Here is a 16821-nt window from a genome sequence, read left to right on the forward strand (position 1 = left end):
CAATATTTCTCAGAAAAGTTGGACTGTGGAATTACTTCAACAATCATCCTTAGCTCAGCTCTGTCCTTTTTGCTGCCAACCTGATGTGACCTAAGTCATAGTGAGTTTGTGGAGGGGGTAGGATCACTGCCTGTCTGCTTATCTTTAATGCTCTTTAATCTGGCCACTAGCTCAGAGATTAACAAGCAATCTTAGAAGGCCTTTTCCCCTCATCCTCAATTACTTTCTTCTGCAATCCCCAAGGCACATTTCCCCAGAATTTAAAAATCATTATTCAAGGAATAAAATTAGAATAGAAAAAGCCAACACTTTCCCAGTTTTGAAGGTTCGGGGATAGCTGCATATAAGAACGAGATTTTCAGTGTCTAGTAAGCAGTTGGAAAGACCCTCCAGCCCAGGGGCCCCGGAAGGGAGGGAGGCAGTTTCCACGGCAACCTGGGCTTCTCAGCTGCTCCCTCCTCCTGGTAGTCCAGGGTACCGCCGGACAGCGTCCTCTCGTGCTCCGCGTTCTGATTGGCTGCACAGGCCGCGCGCTGATTGGCGGCGGCGATGCCTCGCGGGCCGGTGGCTATGGAGGCGGCGGCGGTAGATGGTTGACCGTTGGCTCCAGGATAGGGGTCGCCGCTCGGGCGATCCGCTCAGACCTGACCAGCGTGCGCTGACGCTCGAGCTGGAGCCCACAGGCGAGACCTTGCTCGACTCCGCCATGCCGGCCGGCAGTAACGAGCCGGACAGTGTCCTCAGCTATCAGGTAGGGCCCGCCTCCCGCCCCTCCCCGGGGCTCAGCCTCCTCATCCTTATTCCACATTCCTGTCTCTGCCCCTAAGCTGGACTCGCAGACCACTCTCTGAGGGCTAGGGGAGGCCATCCTGGGACACTAGGGGGCGCTCCGGGAGGTTGGGGATCGGGCAGGGGCAGCGAGAGGGTGACCTTGGGCCGAACCCGGGAGCTGCCGATACATTGCCGCATCCCTTGCGCGGCCGGCGGTGACCTCTCGGGTCCTTCCTGTTGGGAGAGAGTCTGGCTTCTGGGCCTCTCCATATCGTGCTGGAACGTAGGAGAAAGCATAGCCGCATAGCCAGGGACCATACTCTGCTGGAGCAGGACTCCTCTTTGTGCTATTTTTGGGGGTTTCAGGAAGAACTGGAACGACTGGAGGCCGGGACCAAACCCTGTTACTGTGTTCAGCTTTATGACTCTCTCCACCCTATTGCGCAGACATCTGATGGGTTTCTGGGTAGGAAAGCAGAAATGGACTGGGGAAGTGTTGAGGAGCCAGGAACAGTGTTTAAGGGAATTAGAAAACCAGGTTTAAGTAACTGATAACCCAACTATTGGAGTGGCTAATGTAAGTAAAAGCTTTGAACTAAGTGTCAGTCTGTAGGTTCAAGTCTGCATCTACCTCACACAGGCTTTGTGACCTTGAGTAAGTCACTTACCTCTTTTAACCTCAGTTCCCCATCTAGTAAAATGGGGATGATAGTATCTGCTTTCCTTGCCTTAACAGGGTTGGTCTGAGGACAAAATGAGGTGCTATTTGTAAAAGGGCTTTGTGAAATAATGTTTATTGTGTGACAACCAGTAAGTGATGGTACTTCACTGAATTCTCTACGCCCCCCTGCCCCTTTCCTATGCAATCAGGTGGTATAGTTACTGCTCTGGAAAGAGGGATTGATTGAAGGGGTTCAAGTCTGAAGTGGAAGGCTGTGAAGTGAATGATGGACCTTCTCAAGAAGGGTGATGGGTCTTGGAAACAAACGCAACATTGACATCAAGGATGGTTTCTGTAAGGAGGCAGGGAAAACATTCTTGAGTTTGTAGCAGAATGGATATCAGACGCTGACTCTCTTCTTCCTGCTAGTAGTTTGGCACTAGAAGGTCCATAATTCCTTCTTTGTTTGCTCCATAGAGAAGGAACCATAGCTAAGATTTTGGAAATTCCATATCTAATACTGTTAAGGCCTACTAAGTGTATTCACCTCTATATTTGGGATACAATGATGAGTAAAAATAGGCTATGTCTTTGCCCTCTAGAGCTTCCACTCTAGTGTGTATGTGTGTGTGTGTGTGTGGGAGGGGCGGGTGGAGAAATAACCACACAAGTAAATGTATTATCATAAACCGTGATAAGTACTTTGAAAGAAAGACAAAATGTGGACAAAGATCTAAATATGTGTCACCTGAGGGAAGAAGGAGCTCAAAGGGCCTTGGAAACAAAGAGGACACCATATGTGAAAGTCCTGTGGTAGAAGAGGGTACATCTGGTTACAAGACCTGAAAGAGTTCCAGTGTGTCTAGAGCCACAAAGAGTAAATGAGGGAAAGGGTGTGAAATCTACTCATAATATACAGGGTCATTGTAGTCCATGATGAGGAAGTTGGTATTTCTCTGAGGAACAAGCGGAAGCCACTGAAGCCATTTAAGCAGGGAGCAAGTGAGAGAGAGAAAGAGAGAGGGGGGCGGGGGGGAGGAAGAGGGGGGGGGGAGAATGAGAATGAACCAGAGAGAGAAAGAGAGCCGATGAGATCATGATCATATTTTCCTATTGAAAAGATTTCTCTGGCTGCAGTGCGGGAACAGGATGGAACGAGTGTGGGGACACTGTGTCCTTAATGTGCAGAATGTGTACAGGTTGTATTGTCAGGATCATAACAACCCCTAGGATGCTACTAGTGTTCTGTGAAGTTGAGAATTCCTGAGTGCTTCCAGGATAGGGTAGAGAATAATTACCTCCTTTACATCTATCTCATGAAACTTTCATGGGTCCTGGGATGAGGAGAAGAATAGGAATAGAGTGGGAACAGTAAAACTTCATGAAGGCTGAGTGAAGTGGTGGACAAATGGGAATGTGGATATAGGGAGGAAAAGAAATGAGGATAGAAGGAGGAAAGAAAATTGGGCTGACTTGTGGGAGGCACAGTCAACTGACTGAACATTACCAGTTAAGCCTCCCATGTGCCAAGTAGGCTGTATGAAGGAGAGATAGACCTTGCAGAATGCAGGAATTGTATAACTTTTGTAAACAGAGAGATTCCAGACATCACATCTAAATGTCGTAAGTCTGTGTTGTTTTCTCTGGTTTAAACTACTGCATTAGTCTTCTAATGATTCCGTCCACCTTCTTTCTTGCCTTTCTAAATACTTTACACATGGCAGCCAGAGGGAGCTTTTAAAAACACAAATCAGATTATGTCATATCCTATCTTGAAACCCTTTAGTGGCTTCCTAGTGCATTTTAGAATAAAATCCAAACTCCTGTCATGGCCTACTAAGTTTTAACATGACCACACTCCCTGACTGCCTCTCCTCCACTCTCTCACCATGTACCCCTACACTGGCTTTCTGCTTCTTCAATATGGCAAGTTCCTTCATTCTTTAGGACCTTTATTCTTACTGTTCTCTCTGCCTAGGACTTTTTTCTACATCGACCTTCTTATGACTCAAGTGTCACCTCAGCATGGCTTTCTTTGACCTTTACCCATAGTCACTCCCTTTCATATGATCCTGTTTTGTTTTCGTAACAGCACATGTAATTTATCTGAAGTGTTCTTATTTTGATTTCTTGTTTATTTTCAAATAGAAGCTTCACAAGGGCAGGGACCAGGCACAAAGTATTTTCATCTAGCACAGTGCAAGGTGTAATATAGGTGCTCAGTTGCCTGAATAAATGAATGACTCTCCCACAGGCAAAGCCAGTGTGCCTTTCCTGAAGGAGCTCCTGGCGTTGTCAGGATTAGCACAGGGCAATAGGCACTACTGCTCGGTTACACAAAGACTCTCTCTTCTGTGCTGTTGTGACTTTGCTCAGGTGTTCTCAGCTAGAAAATCTCTCCTCTCCTTTTCAAAATATTTGAGCCTTCAAGGTCTGACTTCATATCACTATCAGAACTCATTACTGTCTTCTCTGCTCATGATACTCACCAATTTCTGTTACTTCTTCCACCCCTTTCTTATGGAATATACATGTTCATCTCACCTGGTAACCTGACAGCTCCCTTTGATGTTGTTACGTAAGCTTTTATTGGTGCTTGCCATGTGCAAGGCACTGTGTTAAGTGCTTTCAGTGCATTGTTTCCTTCAAGTCTCTCAATAACCCCGTGAGTTATATGCCCTTATTATCCTTATTTTTCAAATGAGGAAACCAAGATACAGAGAGGTTAAGTAACTTGTTCTAATAAGTGGCAGAGCTGCCCTTCTTCAAAGGATGTGTCCTTAATCACTCTGCATTCCTGTAGCTTTTGTCTTTGATTCCTAGACCAGTGCCTGGCTCAGAGTGAGCACTTAATAGCTGTTTGGGAAAATAAGTGTGGTAAGGTGTTCAAAGGATACATTAGAGTGGGAAGAGACAAGAGTAAGGGGGCCAGCTAGGATGAGTCAATGAAAGTCTGCTGTATTGGATTTTGATGAGATCTCCAGATGTGGTTATTGAAATTTTAGGAGTCAGCGAGCTCATCAAGGGGGTGGCAATGAAGGAAGATCAGAAAGCTTTAGTGAAAGCTGCTAGTTTGGACTGGAACTGGGGACATTTTCAGAGTTCTTCAAAATTCTCCTGATGAGCACTTTCAGAACTGACCAGAAAGAAGTGCTGGAGTAGGCTGGAGAGATCAGAACCATCAGCACTTGAATCAAGTGGTGCTGGGATCTGCAGGGAGGTTCAAGGAAGGTGGAAGTGGACGAGTGGAGAGCAAGTGAATTTGGGCAATTACCAAGGCTTCTATGTGAATGAGGCCTGCTCAGAATGGAAAATTTTGCAGAGATATTCAGAATAACAGACCTGGTAAGTGGGTGATAACCAGGAAGCATGGCCAAATGGGAAGAGTCACACTCTATGTCTTGAGGTGGGCCTGAGAAAACTCTTAAGACAAGAGTTCCTGAAGGAGACCTGAATGCTTGTGCCCAATGACTCTGGCACATGTTGGAGCTCAGTAAATATTATCTGAATGAATGAATGAATGAATGGCTCTGTAGAAAATAGGTCAGCTTTTCTGAGGTCAGTTTATGATAAGCAGTCAGTAAATATTTGCTGAATGTTATTGAACATAAGTATCAACCATAGCAGCTTCTTCTCTTACTACATGCAGTGTACAATCCATACTCTTCCACCCTCTCCCAGCACACAGTGGGTGTTCTTTCCCTAAGTGGGGATTGAGGAAGCTGTGAGCATTCTCTTTACCTGACTTACCCAGTTCTACTTGAAAAGTTCAGTAGGAGAGGTGTGGGCTCTCCTGCCAAGGAGAGAATTGAGGTCGTCTGGGGAGCAATTCAGGCTGCAGATTTGCTTCCTGAAATATTTTTAGATAATTGTCTTAGCTCATGGTTTGCCTTGGCAGTGTAGACAGGGCTCTCAGTCAAGCCCTGCACAGTAGTAACCAGGACACAGCAAAGCAACTGTATTTATTTTAAATCTGCTGCTAGGTAACAGCAACGAATCTTAGGTAATGGAGATGTTGGTTGTTTCTTGTAAGGTAGTAACACATTTACTCTGGTTTTGGTGGTTAGAAAGCCATAATATATGTATTAGTTTCTATTGCTTCCATAACAAATTATGACAAATTTACTGGCTTAAACAACACAGATTGGTTATCTTACAGTTCTATAGTTTAGAAGTTGTACAAGGTCTCAATGGGCTAAAATTAAAGTGTTGGTGGGCTGTCTTTCTTTCTGAAGGCTCTAGGAGAAAATCTATTTCCTTGACTTCTTCAGCTTCTGGATGCTGTGTGCATTCCTTGGCTTATAGCCCTCTCCCTCCATCTTCAAAGCTAGCAACAGAGTGCGTCTCAGACCCTACTTTTGGAATCATATCTCTTTCTCTGACTCTTCTGTCTCCTTTTTCCCATTTTAGGGACTCTTGTCATTACATGGAGCCCAGCAGTGAATCCAAGATAATTTCCTTATTTTAAATTCAACTGATTAACAACCTTACTTCCACCTGCAACCTTATTTCAGGAGTCATTATTCTGCCTACGATAATGTATTAACGGGTAATCTGTACTAAACAGGAGTTCAACAAAAGAATCCCTGAAAAGCCCGAACCGTTTTGAAATTAGTCAGAATAGGAAGTTCATGGGTATTCAGGAGCTCATGGCCACCGAGAAGAGGTGTGAAACAGCTGCACAAATCCTCATGGAACTCTTTTTTCCTGCTATAGGAGGGTGGCTGCATTCAGTGAGGAAGTCAAATTGAGGTCATTAGAGAGTTGGGGATCTGTGGGTCAGATTCAGTGATGGAGTCTACAAGAGGCCAGAATTTACAGACTTTGCTGGATGAAGAGGAAGATGGAAGTGAATAAGGAGGTGGAGAACTATTGGAAGTCTTGGGGGCAGTTTGAGGGACACTAAGGATTTGTTTTTAAGTTTTTACTTTACTATTCATTTTTAGAGAGATGTGAAGGGAAGGAGAAAGAGAGGGAGAGAAACATCAATTGGTTGTCTCTCACACACCCCCAGCACGCCCCCTACTGGGGACCTGGCCGGAAACCCAGGCATGTGCCCTGACTGGGAATTGAACCAGTGACCTTTTGGTTTGCAGTCTGGCGCTCAATCCACTGAGCCACACCAGGGCCTGGATCACTAAGGATTTAAGAAGGTAATAATGTGGATCTTGAGCTGTTCTCACTGTGGGCATTAACCCATGATTAGATAACGTGAGCTCTCTAAAACAATCAGGTTCTTTGCTTTTAGTGATATTAAAGTATAATGTTAATATAAGGAGCACAGAGAAACTTGAGTTCTCCCTATCCCATTTAACTTTTGGAAGATCTTATTTAGTCTTGATTTATGACTATTGTGAGGATTAAGTGAGGTAATATATATAAAGCACAATACCAGGCATATAGTAAGTGCTCATAATTATTTGTTTCTAATACAAATTGCGTTAACTCAGTTTGCTGATTAGAAACCTTGGGAGCCACTTATGTATTTGTTGATTTTTTTACAGTTGGTTATGCCCTGACCAGTGTGGCTCAGTTGGTTGGAGCTTTCCTCTGTGACCGAAAGGTTGACAGTTCGATTGCTGTCGATCTGTCAGGGCACATACCTAGGTTGCAGATTCAATCCCTGGCCCAGGTGTGTGTGATCTCTCGTCTGGGAACGTATGGGAGGCAGCCAGCTGATGTTTCTCTTTTTCTCTTCTCTCTCTCTCTTCAAAAAGCAATTAAAAAATGTCCTTGAATAAGGATTGAAAATTTTTAAAAATTGGTTAAATATATTAGAACTTAATAAATGCTTGACTCTTTATTGTCTGGGGCAGGGGAGGGTGGGAGGGTGGAGGAGTAGGAAAATCTTATTTACAATCTCTGAAAACATTGAATCCTTAGGAAAAAAAGATGAAAGAGGTCTTTAGAGGTAAAATACCTGAGACTGACTGCCAGAATGGAGGTGGGGTTGAGTTTGGCAGGTCTGCAACCCCACAGGCAGAGTGGAACAATATAGAAGGTATGTCAGGGACAGAGCTCAAGGTGGGCTCCACCGCCTGCTGTCCTCTCCTTCCCCTGAAGCCTCTGTGCATGCTTCTAGGAGCAGGAGTCATTATGTAAGACCCAGCTTTGCCCTTGTCTTTTAATTTGTCCATTAACTGTGAGTGAGAATCTGGTCTGCTGCTCAGCTATAATTCATTCATTTTTCAAGGCTCATGACAATGCTTTCTCGCTTACTACGTGCCTTGCAATTTCAATGTTTTAATGTGTATTTAACCCCATTTGTTCTTTTGATCTTATCTTGTCCTTGTGATAGGCACCCAAATCAATTCACTGTTACATAGTGAATTATTGTCAGTGGGTTAAGAGGAAGTACAGAAAAGAGAGTTAGAAACAGGGCCTTTTCTCTAGTTCATCCTTCTTTCCCTCCCTCCTATTTTTCTTTTTTCTCCTAAACTTATATAATGTGGTTCCCATGAGTCCAATCTTTGTCTGAGTAATAAGCTCCTCTGGGGATCTGATGAAGAAAAATGCACACTAATACATAATTCTCTGAAGCCCATTAGTAAGAACCCTAGACATCCATGTTTAAGAAATCTTCTCTGCCATGAATAATGATGGTATCAGAGAAAATAATAGCAAACTGGTGAAGGACTCTGCAACAAGAACAAACTAATGAGAATTGATAGTTCTTTTTTTAAAATTTTTTTAATGATTTTAATCAACTTCCATATATACTTGAAATTTGTGGAACATTTCAAACATGTACCAAAGTAGAAAGACTTGTAAAAATGAATCATCATGTACTCAATGATCTGGCTTCAACAATGAACACACAAATTATATTGATTTATCTATATCTTCTTCCATTCTCCAAATCCCGGACATCATATTATTTCATCAGTAAAAACTTCAGTCTGTGTCACTAAAGATTAAGGACCATTTTAAAAAATGACATAACCACCATATCACAATATTGTTATTACACTTAAAAATTAATGAATTCTTTATATAATCAAATATCCATTCAGTTGTTTAAATTTCTGTGAGTGCCTTATGAGTTTTTAAAATAGTTGTCTTATTTTAATCAAGATCCAAACAAGCTCCACACATTCACGTTCAAGCCTGACTTTTCAAATGCTTTGGCTGATGGTGTTTGACAGTGGCTCTGTTTTCTCTGGTAAGACAGAGAATGTAGATGAATGTTTATTTAGTGAACTTAGGCTGTGGTTAACCAATCTACATTAAGGAAACAAACAAGTCGATTTTTCAAACTGAATTTTTCAGACAGTTGACCTTGCTCTTTATATTTTGTTTTCATAGTCTTAGAGTCAAAAATCAATCATTCCTGCTGTGTTCTATGCTATGTCAGGTGTCAGCACTAAGCATCCTACATTAATTGGTCCTTGTCTTATGGATATTACAAACCTTTGGGGAAGCCAATACAAAAAATTATGAGAAAACAGATGATTTAAATATAGAGTTCAAAAAACTAATAAATATTCATTCATCAAAGTTTATTGGATACTTACCATATACTGGACATTTTACTGGGTACGAGGTACATGGTGGTGAACATAAGTACCTACCCAACAGGGACTTATAGGCGTTCAAGCTACTTAAAATGGTAAGCTATCGTATTAGACTGTAGGAGAACATAAAGGTGAAAATATATGGCTCCTGCTGTCAGGGAATTCATGATCTTAATCATAAGCTAGATGAACAAATAAGTCTAAAACAAAGGCAAGTTTTTTCCACCTAGAAGTTATTCTTCAGACAGGACTTGATATGAGAGCCTTTACAACTGAGATGGAAGTGAAACTGACATGCTCTGGAAAATTGACTCAAAGCACCTATGATGATGAGGATGACAGTGATGTTAAAGATGTATCTGAAGATTTTGAATAAGACTGTGTAAAATGTAGCAAGTAATATTTCTAAGTTAATTTATTATTTTATGTATCTGTAATCTTTCAGTTCTATCTATAAATACTTCAGTATGTATAAAAGATAAGGATTCTTTAAAAAAATTAAAAAAAAATTTTTTAGAGAGAGAAGAAGGGAGAGAGAAAGAGATAGAGAGAAACATCATAAATGGGTTGCCTCTCGCATGCCCCTCTAACCCAGGACCTGGTCAGCAACCCAGGCATGTACCCTGGCTGAGAATTGAACTGGCAACCTTTAGGTTTTCAGGATGATGCCCAACCCACTGAGCTACACCAGTCAGGGCAAAGATAAGGATTCTAAAAAAAAATAAGCACAGTACCACCTAAAGAGAAAAATAACAGTTTTTTCAATATCATAAAGATCTAGTCAGTATTCAAATTTCCAATTGTCTAAAGGGTCATAACTTTTAAAAAGTTATTTTAAAAATAACTAAAATTTTTATTTTAGCTAGTTTGAATCAAGACCCAAAGTCCACACATTGTGGCAGGTTCACTTTCTCTTTTAACCTCTCGGCTCCATCTTCCTCTCCTCTGTCTCTCTCTTTCTCTTCTTGCCATTATTTGTTTTTAAAAGAAGTTAGGGGAGGATTTGTTCTGTGTAGTTTTCTACAGTCTAGGTTTTCCTGATTGTATTCCCACGGTGTTTTTCTGTGGAGCTTTGATTCATTCTATTTTCTGTAAATTGGTATTTGGATTTAGAGCCTTGATCAGATTCAGGGACAGTTTATTTGGTAAGATTGCCTTGTGGATGGTGATAAGGTCTCCTATTCGGAGGCATATAACATCTGGTTGTCTCTGTCTTTGTGATGTTAGTGGCCGTTGAAAATCAATGCAATCCATTTGGACTGCAAAATGGCAATATTCTAATTACCATTTTCTCTTTTTTATAACAAGAAACTTCTCTCATCTACTCTGTGGTACAGTTTATATAGGAAAACCGGGGTTAGTTTTTACCAGTTTTAAAGCAATGAGTTAGTTTATTAGTATTATCTTCCAATGTTGACCAATTAGTTAATTTTTAAAGTGACACTGTGAACACATGAATTTTTAATATATTCAATCTGTTGCAGTTATTACCCTTATTGATGCTCAAATTATCCTATTTTTGACAAGGGACCTCTTTAAGTTGGCTGCTGAGTCCTTTTGACACACCATAGTTGAGTGCCTTTTAGTAGAAAATGGTACTTTAAGAGACCACAGTCTAGGTGCTAATGATACTCATTGCTACCAGCTGACCATTTTTTTCTAGGGCTTTTGAGTGGACAGGGCTAGAAAATATAAATTTAAGAAAATTTACAGATAAAAATACATTATATATTCTTATTGATATTTCCAGGGCAAATTCAGGACTGTATTGGTTTTTACTTAACTTCTGTCTTACAACTGTATCTCCTTTCACCCCTGCAGAGAATCCCAGTTCTGAGTCACATTGAGAGTGACAGAAAAAGTTCATGTAATTTTTCATTTGTTTTATCTCACAATACACAACAGTCTTAGAACAATGTCACCAACACTACAACCAACAATATGGTAACTTAAAAGCAATTTAAGATATTTTTCAATTCTTTTTGTTCTTAGGGTATATGCCACTAATGATGTTCAATTTATTATGTTTTAAAGCTACTTTGAATAATTTCTTTTGGAATAGTTATGCTATCAATTTTGCATTTGTTTTAAGTTTTTAATCTCTGGGAATTACTTTTTAAATTTTGTTTTAAAATTATGTAATACATTTATAAAGTAGGGTATATTGAAAGAAATTTAGTTTCTATTGTTGTCTTTTTCCCTCTGTATCCTCTCTCCCTCTATAGGTAACTATTTAGAAAGATCTTTTATGGCTTATTCTTCCTTTGCATGTTTTAAGTGTAAGCTGATGCTTATGGTCCAAAACCCTTTCTTAGACAAAAATTATGCCGTTTTCTCCACCTTACTTCTTAAACTTAATACTATATCTTGGAGATTATTCCACAGTAGTAATAACATGTATTTTTAAATATATCTATAAAACTAAATTAATAAATACTATAAGTAGACATTTGAGTATTTCATCTACTTCCCTAAAATTTATTCAAATTGGCCTCTAAAACTCTTTTGAAACTATTTTTAGAAAAATAGATGGTCTTATATTCAGGGCTGCCTTATTTTGGGGCATAAATGGTAAATACAAAATAGTAAAATTGGAACAGCAGACTGAGAATGTGAACAGACTCTGGAAGGGTGGTGAGGATGCAGCGTGCTGGAGAGTTGGGGAAAGGGCGTATTAGGTGACCGGACAGTGGGAGCAAAGGCATGAAGGTGGCAATGTGCATGGTGCCTGGAGGTCAGTAAGCCTGGCAGGAGCTGCAGGTTTGGTAAGGGAGATGGACTAGCAGGGAAATCAGCTAAGATATTTTTTTTGAAATAATTCAGGGTATGATGAAGGTCTTGATAAGGTAGGTGCCATTGTATTCGATCTTTTAACAAAGATTTGTCGAGCACCTACTATGTGAAAAGGCTGTGCAGAGTTCTGGGAAAACAGTGGAAACAGTTTTGAGGAAGACAGATAACGGTCTCTCCCTTAAGGAGCAGAGACATTTCATTACTAAGGAGAAGTACAGTGTGCTATGAGGGCATAAAAATGGGGGGACCTAGCTTAGTTTAGAAGAGGGGTAGTCAGGAAAGGCTTCAAAGGAAGTGCATTTAGGCTGAGGTCTGTGAGAAGATGGATCAGAATTAGTTGCCAGAGGTGGAGGTGGGGGTAGTAGGCACAGGATGATAGCTCTAGACAGAAGGAGCAGCACTCAGGGAAGAAAGTGAGTGTGGTTCCAGAACCGAAAAAAATTGCCCAGTGTGACTGAAAGTGTTGGAAAGAGTGGATATGAGATGAATGGACTGAGGGAAATTGCAAAGAAGGTCTTGATAAGAAAAGAGAACTTTTTCCCTGAAGGCGTATAATGAAATGGATGAACAAATACATTTGAAATTTCCAATGTGGTCTAAGAACTGCTGGTGCCTTAGATAGGAGTAAGTGAATGAGTACAGACTGCTAGTTTTGGAAGGAAGATTAGTTTGATTTTAGATACATGAGTCTTAAGGTGTGGTACTCCTGTGGTTTGCCAAATACTGAGCCACACCATTTCAGGCTGCTGTTGAAATTGTAATACTTCAGTGAGGGAAACAGAAGGCAGACTGCTCTCCCTTAGGAATTATATTTAGAGGAAGAAGATGAGCCTTAGGAGGAGACAGAGATTTAGTCAGGAAGCAGAATGGAGAATTTCAAGGACAGTGTTAAACAGGTCCAAGTGCTGCAGAGGTCAGGGAGACCAATTTACACCAAATGAGACAACGTGGTTGACAGCACTTACCAAATGTGTTAGGGATGTGTAGATGGAGTGCAGAGGTGAAAAGGCACGAGTTCTGCCATCATAAAACTTGGGCTCAGTCTTAGCTCTGCCTTTTCCCCCATTTATGACCTTGGGCAATAATTATTCACTGTTCTCTTGAGTCTTAGGCTGCTCATTTATAAAATGCAAAAGAGAATGGCTGGTATGTTTGCATCTCAGAGTTATTGTGAGGTCCAAATTTTAAAAGAATGTATAAACAATTGTGTTTTTTTTCAAGTGTTGCATAAAGAGTCTGACACGTGGTACTTAACTGAATGTTTGAGTGAATGTGTGGGTATTACTATGACTGCTTATTTATATTTTAACAGAGACCAGATGAAGAAGCTGTGGTGGATCAGGGTGGCACCAGTACAATTCTCAACATTCACTATGAGAAAGAAGAGCTGGAAGGTAAGAACTGCTGTTCTCTGCAATGGGGGAAATTAGTGAGAGGCAACTAGGTGTGGGAGGAATAGCTCTGTAATTAGGAGACCTGGTTTGAGTCCTAGCTCTCACTAGCTGTAAGCCCTTTGGGGGGAAATCACTTAAGTTCTTTTAGCCTCAGTATCCTTGTCTGTTAAATAAAAGTGTGGATAAAAATACCTGTCTTACTATTAGGATCTAATAGACAGCATGTGAGACAGTGCTTTGAGCACTATAAAGTCCAATATAAATATTAATAAATGACATATTCCATGAGAGTGTGAAGTACTCAGATCAGTTTATTGATTCTTAACAACTGCTTATAGATATAAATATATACAAAATTTTAAAAGAAAAAAATATAAATAATTTTTAAAACTCAGTTTGGCTATAAAACCCTCTTTTTATCCCATTTCCAATGTTTGCTCTTCCCTTCTGACTAAACTCATTTGTGTCTGGTGTTTTTATATAAACAAGAAAAGGGAAAACATGTATATACCTATAACATATTCTTTAAGAGTTCACAGCACAGAGTCATATAAAAATCCAACTGAAGTGGACCGGAAGAGGCATTTTTATTGACCTGCTGTTTGAAGTTAAGGTTTTTCTTCCTTTCTCTTCTGCCCCACCCCTATCTCCCCACCAGACCACTGTGTGATGTCCTTCTGCTTTCCTTTTTCCCATGGGGCCTAGTTTCCTGATAAGTGGTGAGGATCGGTTTTATTAGAGAAAGGCTCCTGTCTAGTATAGTTTTAATGAGAACCCACATTTGGCTCAAAAGCCTTTGTGAACCCTATGCAGCAACCCCTGCAATGTTGAAGGCTCTGATACAGCAACTTTCCAATGACTGGGACAGCATGTGAAAAATTCTCTCTGTACTGCTTGTTCCCATGACATTTTTTAAAATTTTATTTTATCAAAGTTGTATAATCCCTGGAGAAAGCTTGTCCTTTGGATGGGGAGAGTGAAAGCTGTAGAGGCTGACTCAGCCTCTGGATCTGTTACCATGAGAATTTATGTGGGTGGCTCTGTGGAGGTCGGTGGAGTTTGGATATATCAAGGTCAAGTTTTCCAAGTTATTTTAACCAGATGGAAGAGCCAAGGTGGGTTTCAGCAGGTGGGAGAAGGAAAGGGTGTGTGTGTGGGGGGGAATGGGAGGCTAACATTTGTTGAATGACCCTTGGGTGTTAGGCATTTGAGTAGGGTCTTTGTACAAGTTCGTTTTTTTTTTTTTTTTAATCTCCTCAACAACTAAGACAGGTAGGTGTTATCCCTTTTTTAGGGGAAATTGCTCCCAGTCATCTAGCCCAGCAATTTTCAACCTTTTTCATCTCATGACACACATAATTACTAAAATTCTGCAGTACACTGCCCTGGCCAGGTGGTTCAGTTGGTTGGAGTGTTGTCCCTTATACCAAAGGGTTGCAGGTTTGATCCCTGGTCAGGGCATATACCTAGGTTGCGTGTTTGATCCCCATTTGGGTCTCATATGGGAGGCAACCAATCAACATTTCTCTCTCACATCGATGCCACTCTCTCTCTCTCTCTCTCTCTTCCTTCTTTTCTCTCTAAAATCAATTAAAAAATAAATAAAATTCTGCAGCACACCAGAAAGTATGGTTTTTGCTGCCCTGACAAAAGGTAGGTATAATTTTAATTTATTCACACCAAACAGCTATTGTGTTGGCTGTCATTTTTTTTTTTTTATTTCATAGTCTAAGGGAAAAAAGGTTTGTACCCCTGACTAAATAGTCATATATTGCATGTTTTAAAAATTCTTGTGGCACGCAGTTGAAAATTGCTGATCTAGCCTAATGGCAGGTGAGACTGGGATGAAAGTCTGCTTTTTCTACTCTGCCACACTGTTAAAGGGAGGACAATATCCAGCATTAACCACTGAACCTCAACATCGTGCTCCATTATGTAAACATTTTAATAGATTACCCACCCTCCTTCTGCTCTGCCAGTCCTGTTGCCTCTACCCTGTTATTGCTCCGTGGCGGTAATGTTGCTTTCAGTTTATTTGTTTGGGCCCTTACACCTTTGTTTTCAGCAAGGAGATAACCATTTGAAAACACTCTTGTCTACTTGGGAGTGGAATAATAAACTTGGGCAAACTCTTGAATCCTAAGGACTGTGTTTTATCCACAGAGATCAGCAGAATAATTGACAGAAGGAACAGCTTCCTATGATGACGTCATCTATTCTTTATGCATTCTCCATTTTGCCATTAAAGATAGCCATCTATGATGATGTCATTACTAGAGAGTAGTATGTTGGGAAATGTTCCTTTATACATAGACCTTTTTGAAAACTAGAATCTTATTTATGTTAGCACTACTTTAAAAAAAGCACTTCAGGCAAACGGAGGACAAAAGCTATCTACTTCTCACGCCTGATGTGGTTTCAGAACAGCTCTGGAGACAAGAGGGATTTGCTGTAGGGCTGGCCATGCTGTGGGCTCTACCCTGACTCACCCTGAGGGCAGCATTAGGACTCAGTGAGGCTGCACTCAGTGTGGCATCATCTCTTGAAGGTGTGGGACAAAAGCAGTCTCACTTTGGTGAGAGACAAGTGAATTATTTTCTGATTTGATATATATGCCATGATACAAGGTTTTGTGGCTGCAGATAAACCCCTGATCTTCCTTCCCCTTTATTCCATCCTGTCTACCCATGACATAAATCATTTCCTCACCCATTTTCAGAACTAGACTTTTTGAAATCTGAGTCTTTTGTATAAGTTAATTCCATCAGTAGGAGATGGTGTATTAAGCCATGACATTGCCTTTTTTTTTTTAATGTCTAGGAAGAGACAAAAGCGAACACTAGAACTGATTTCCAAAGATAAGCTCATGAAGAGCAATAGTCCATGATGTGCTTAGTGGACTCTCCCAGTCCCAGAGGAACACAGAGCAGTTGCTTTAGAGTAATGGATTTTTCCATTCTTTCTGGCAGATCATTATTCATGATTAATTACTAGATATATGAATCCTAGAGGAAGTTTAGTGTCTTATAATACATTTTAACAAATGTATAAGAGTCATTTGGCCATATTTATAAGTTTAAAATAAAAAAAGGCATGCATCTGCTCCAAGTTAGATTCCCCCTTGTGGTTATTGTCTTTGAGTCAACCTATAGCTCAGGGGAGTGGAACACATTTTCTGTGTGCTGAGTTCTGTATGCATTCTTGGTAAACAGTATGCATCAAATGGTAAGTCCAGTCTCCATCTGCAGGGTGGGTCCCACCTGTTATTTCTTTCTTGCTCCACACAATTTAGTTCCAGTTTACTAATGATTGTCTCTGCATTTGTATGCATACTTATTCTTTAAAAATACACTATTACATCTTTCCCATAAGTTCTACTAAATAAATACTTATATTTGAATACAAATAGCCCCCAAAGAATAGATTTGGCAAAAAGAATGGAGAATTAGACAGAAAGCAGGTCGAATTTGAGTGAGCTGATAGGTAGATGAGGGAGATGAAGATTGTGTGGGTAGAAGAGCAGTTGAATGCCCAGGAGGGTGACCACATGATTAATTTAGTGAGGTCACCACAGTACCAGAAACCAGTTAGATGGACTGGATTTTATTGGTGCTATATTCATTTCCTAGTGTTTATTTGTCATCTTTTCTGCTGATTTCACTCAGAAAATCCAAGTTTTTGCTTCAGA

At 40.5% G+C, this 16821-nt stretch overlaps 1 protein-coding gene across 1 annotated transcript in view; it reads left to right on the top strand.

Moving 5' to 3' along the window:
* Nucleotides 1–575: 575 nt before the first annotated feature.
* SLC4A8 (solute carrier family 4 member 8) overlaps nt 576–16821 on the top strand; it is a 75368-nt gene continuing 59122 nt past the window's right edge. The window contains exons 1-2 of the mRNA XM_090273192.1: nt 576–751; nt 13052–13133. Of these exons, the coding sequence (XP_090129318.1) occupies nt 590–751; nt 13052–13133 (244 nt within the window). The 5' untranslated portion in view covers nt 576–589. The remainder of the gene's footprint in view (nt 752–13051; nt 13134–16821) is intronic.

This window comes from Furipterus horrens, unplaced genomic scaffold, assembly GCF_987537825.1.
Source record: "Furipterus horrens unplaced genomic scaffold, mFurHor1.1.pri manual_scaffold_4, whole genome shotgun sequence".
NCBI lineage: Eukaryota > Metazoa > Chordata > Mammalia > Chiroptera > Furipteridae > Furipterus > Furipterus horrens.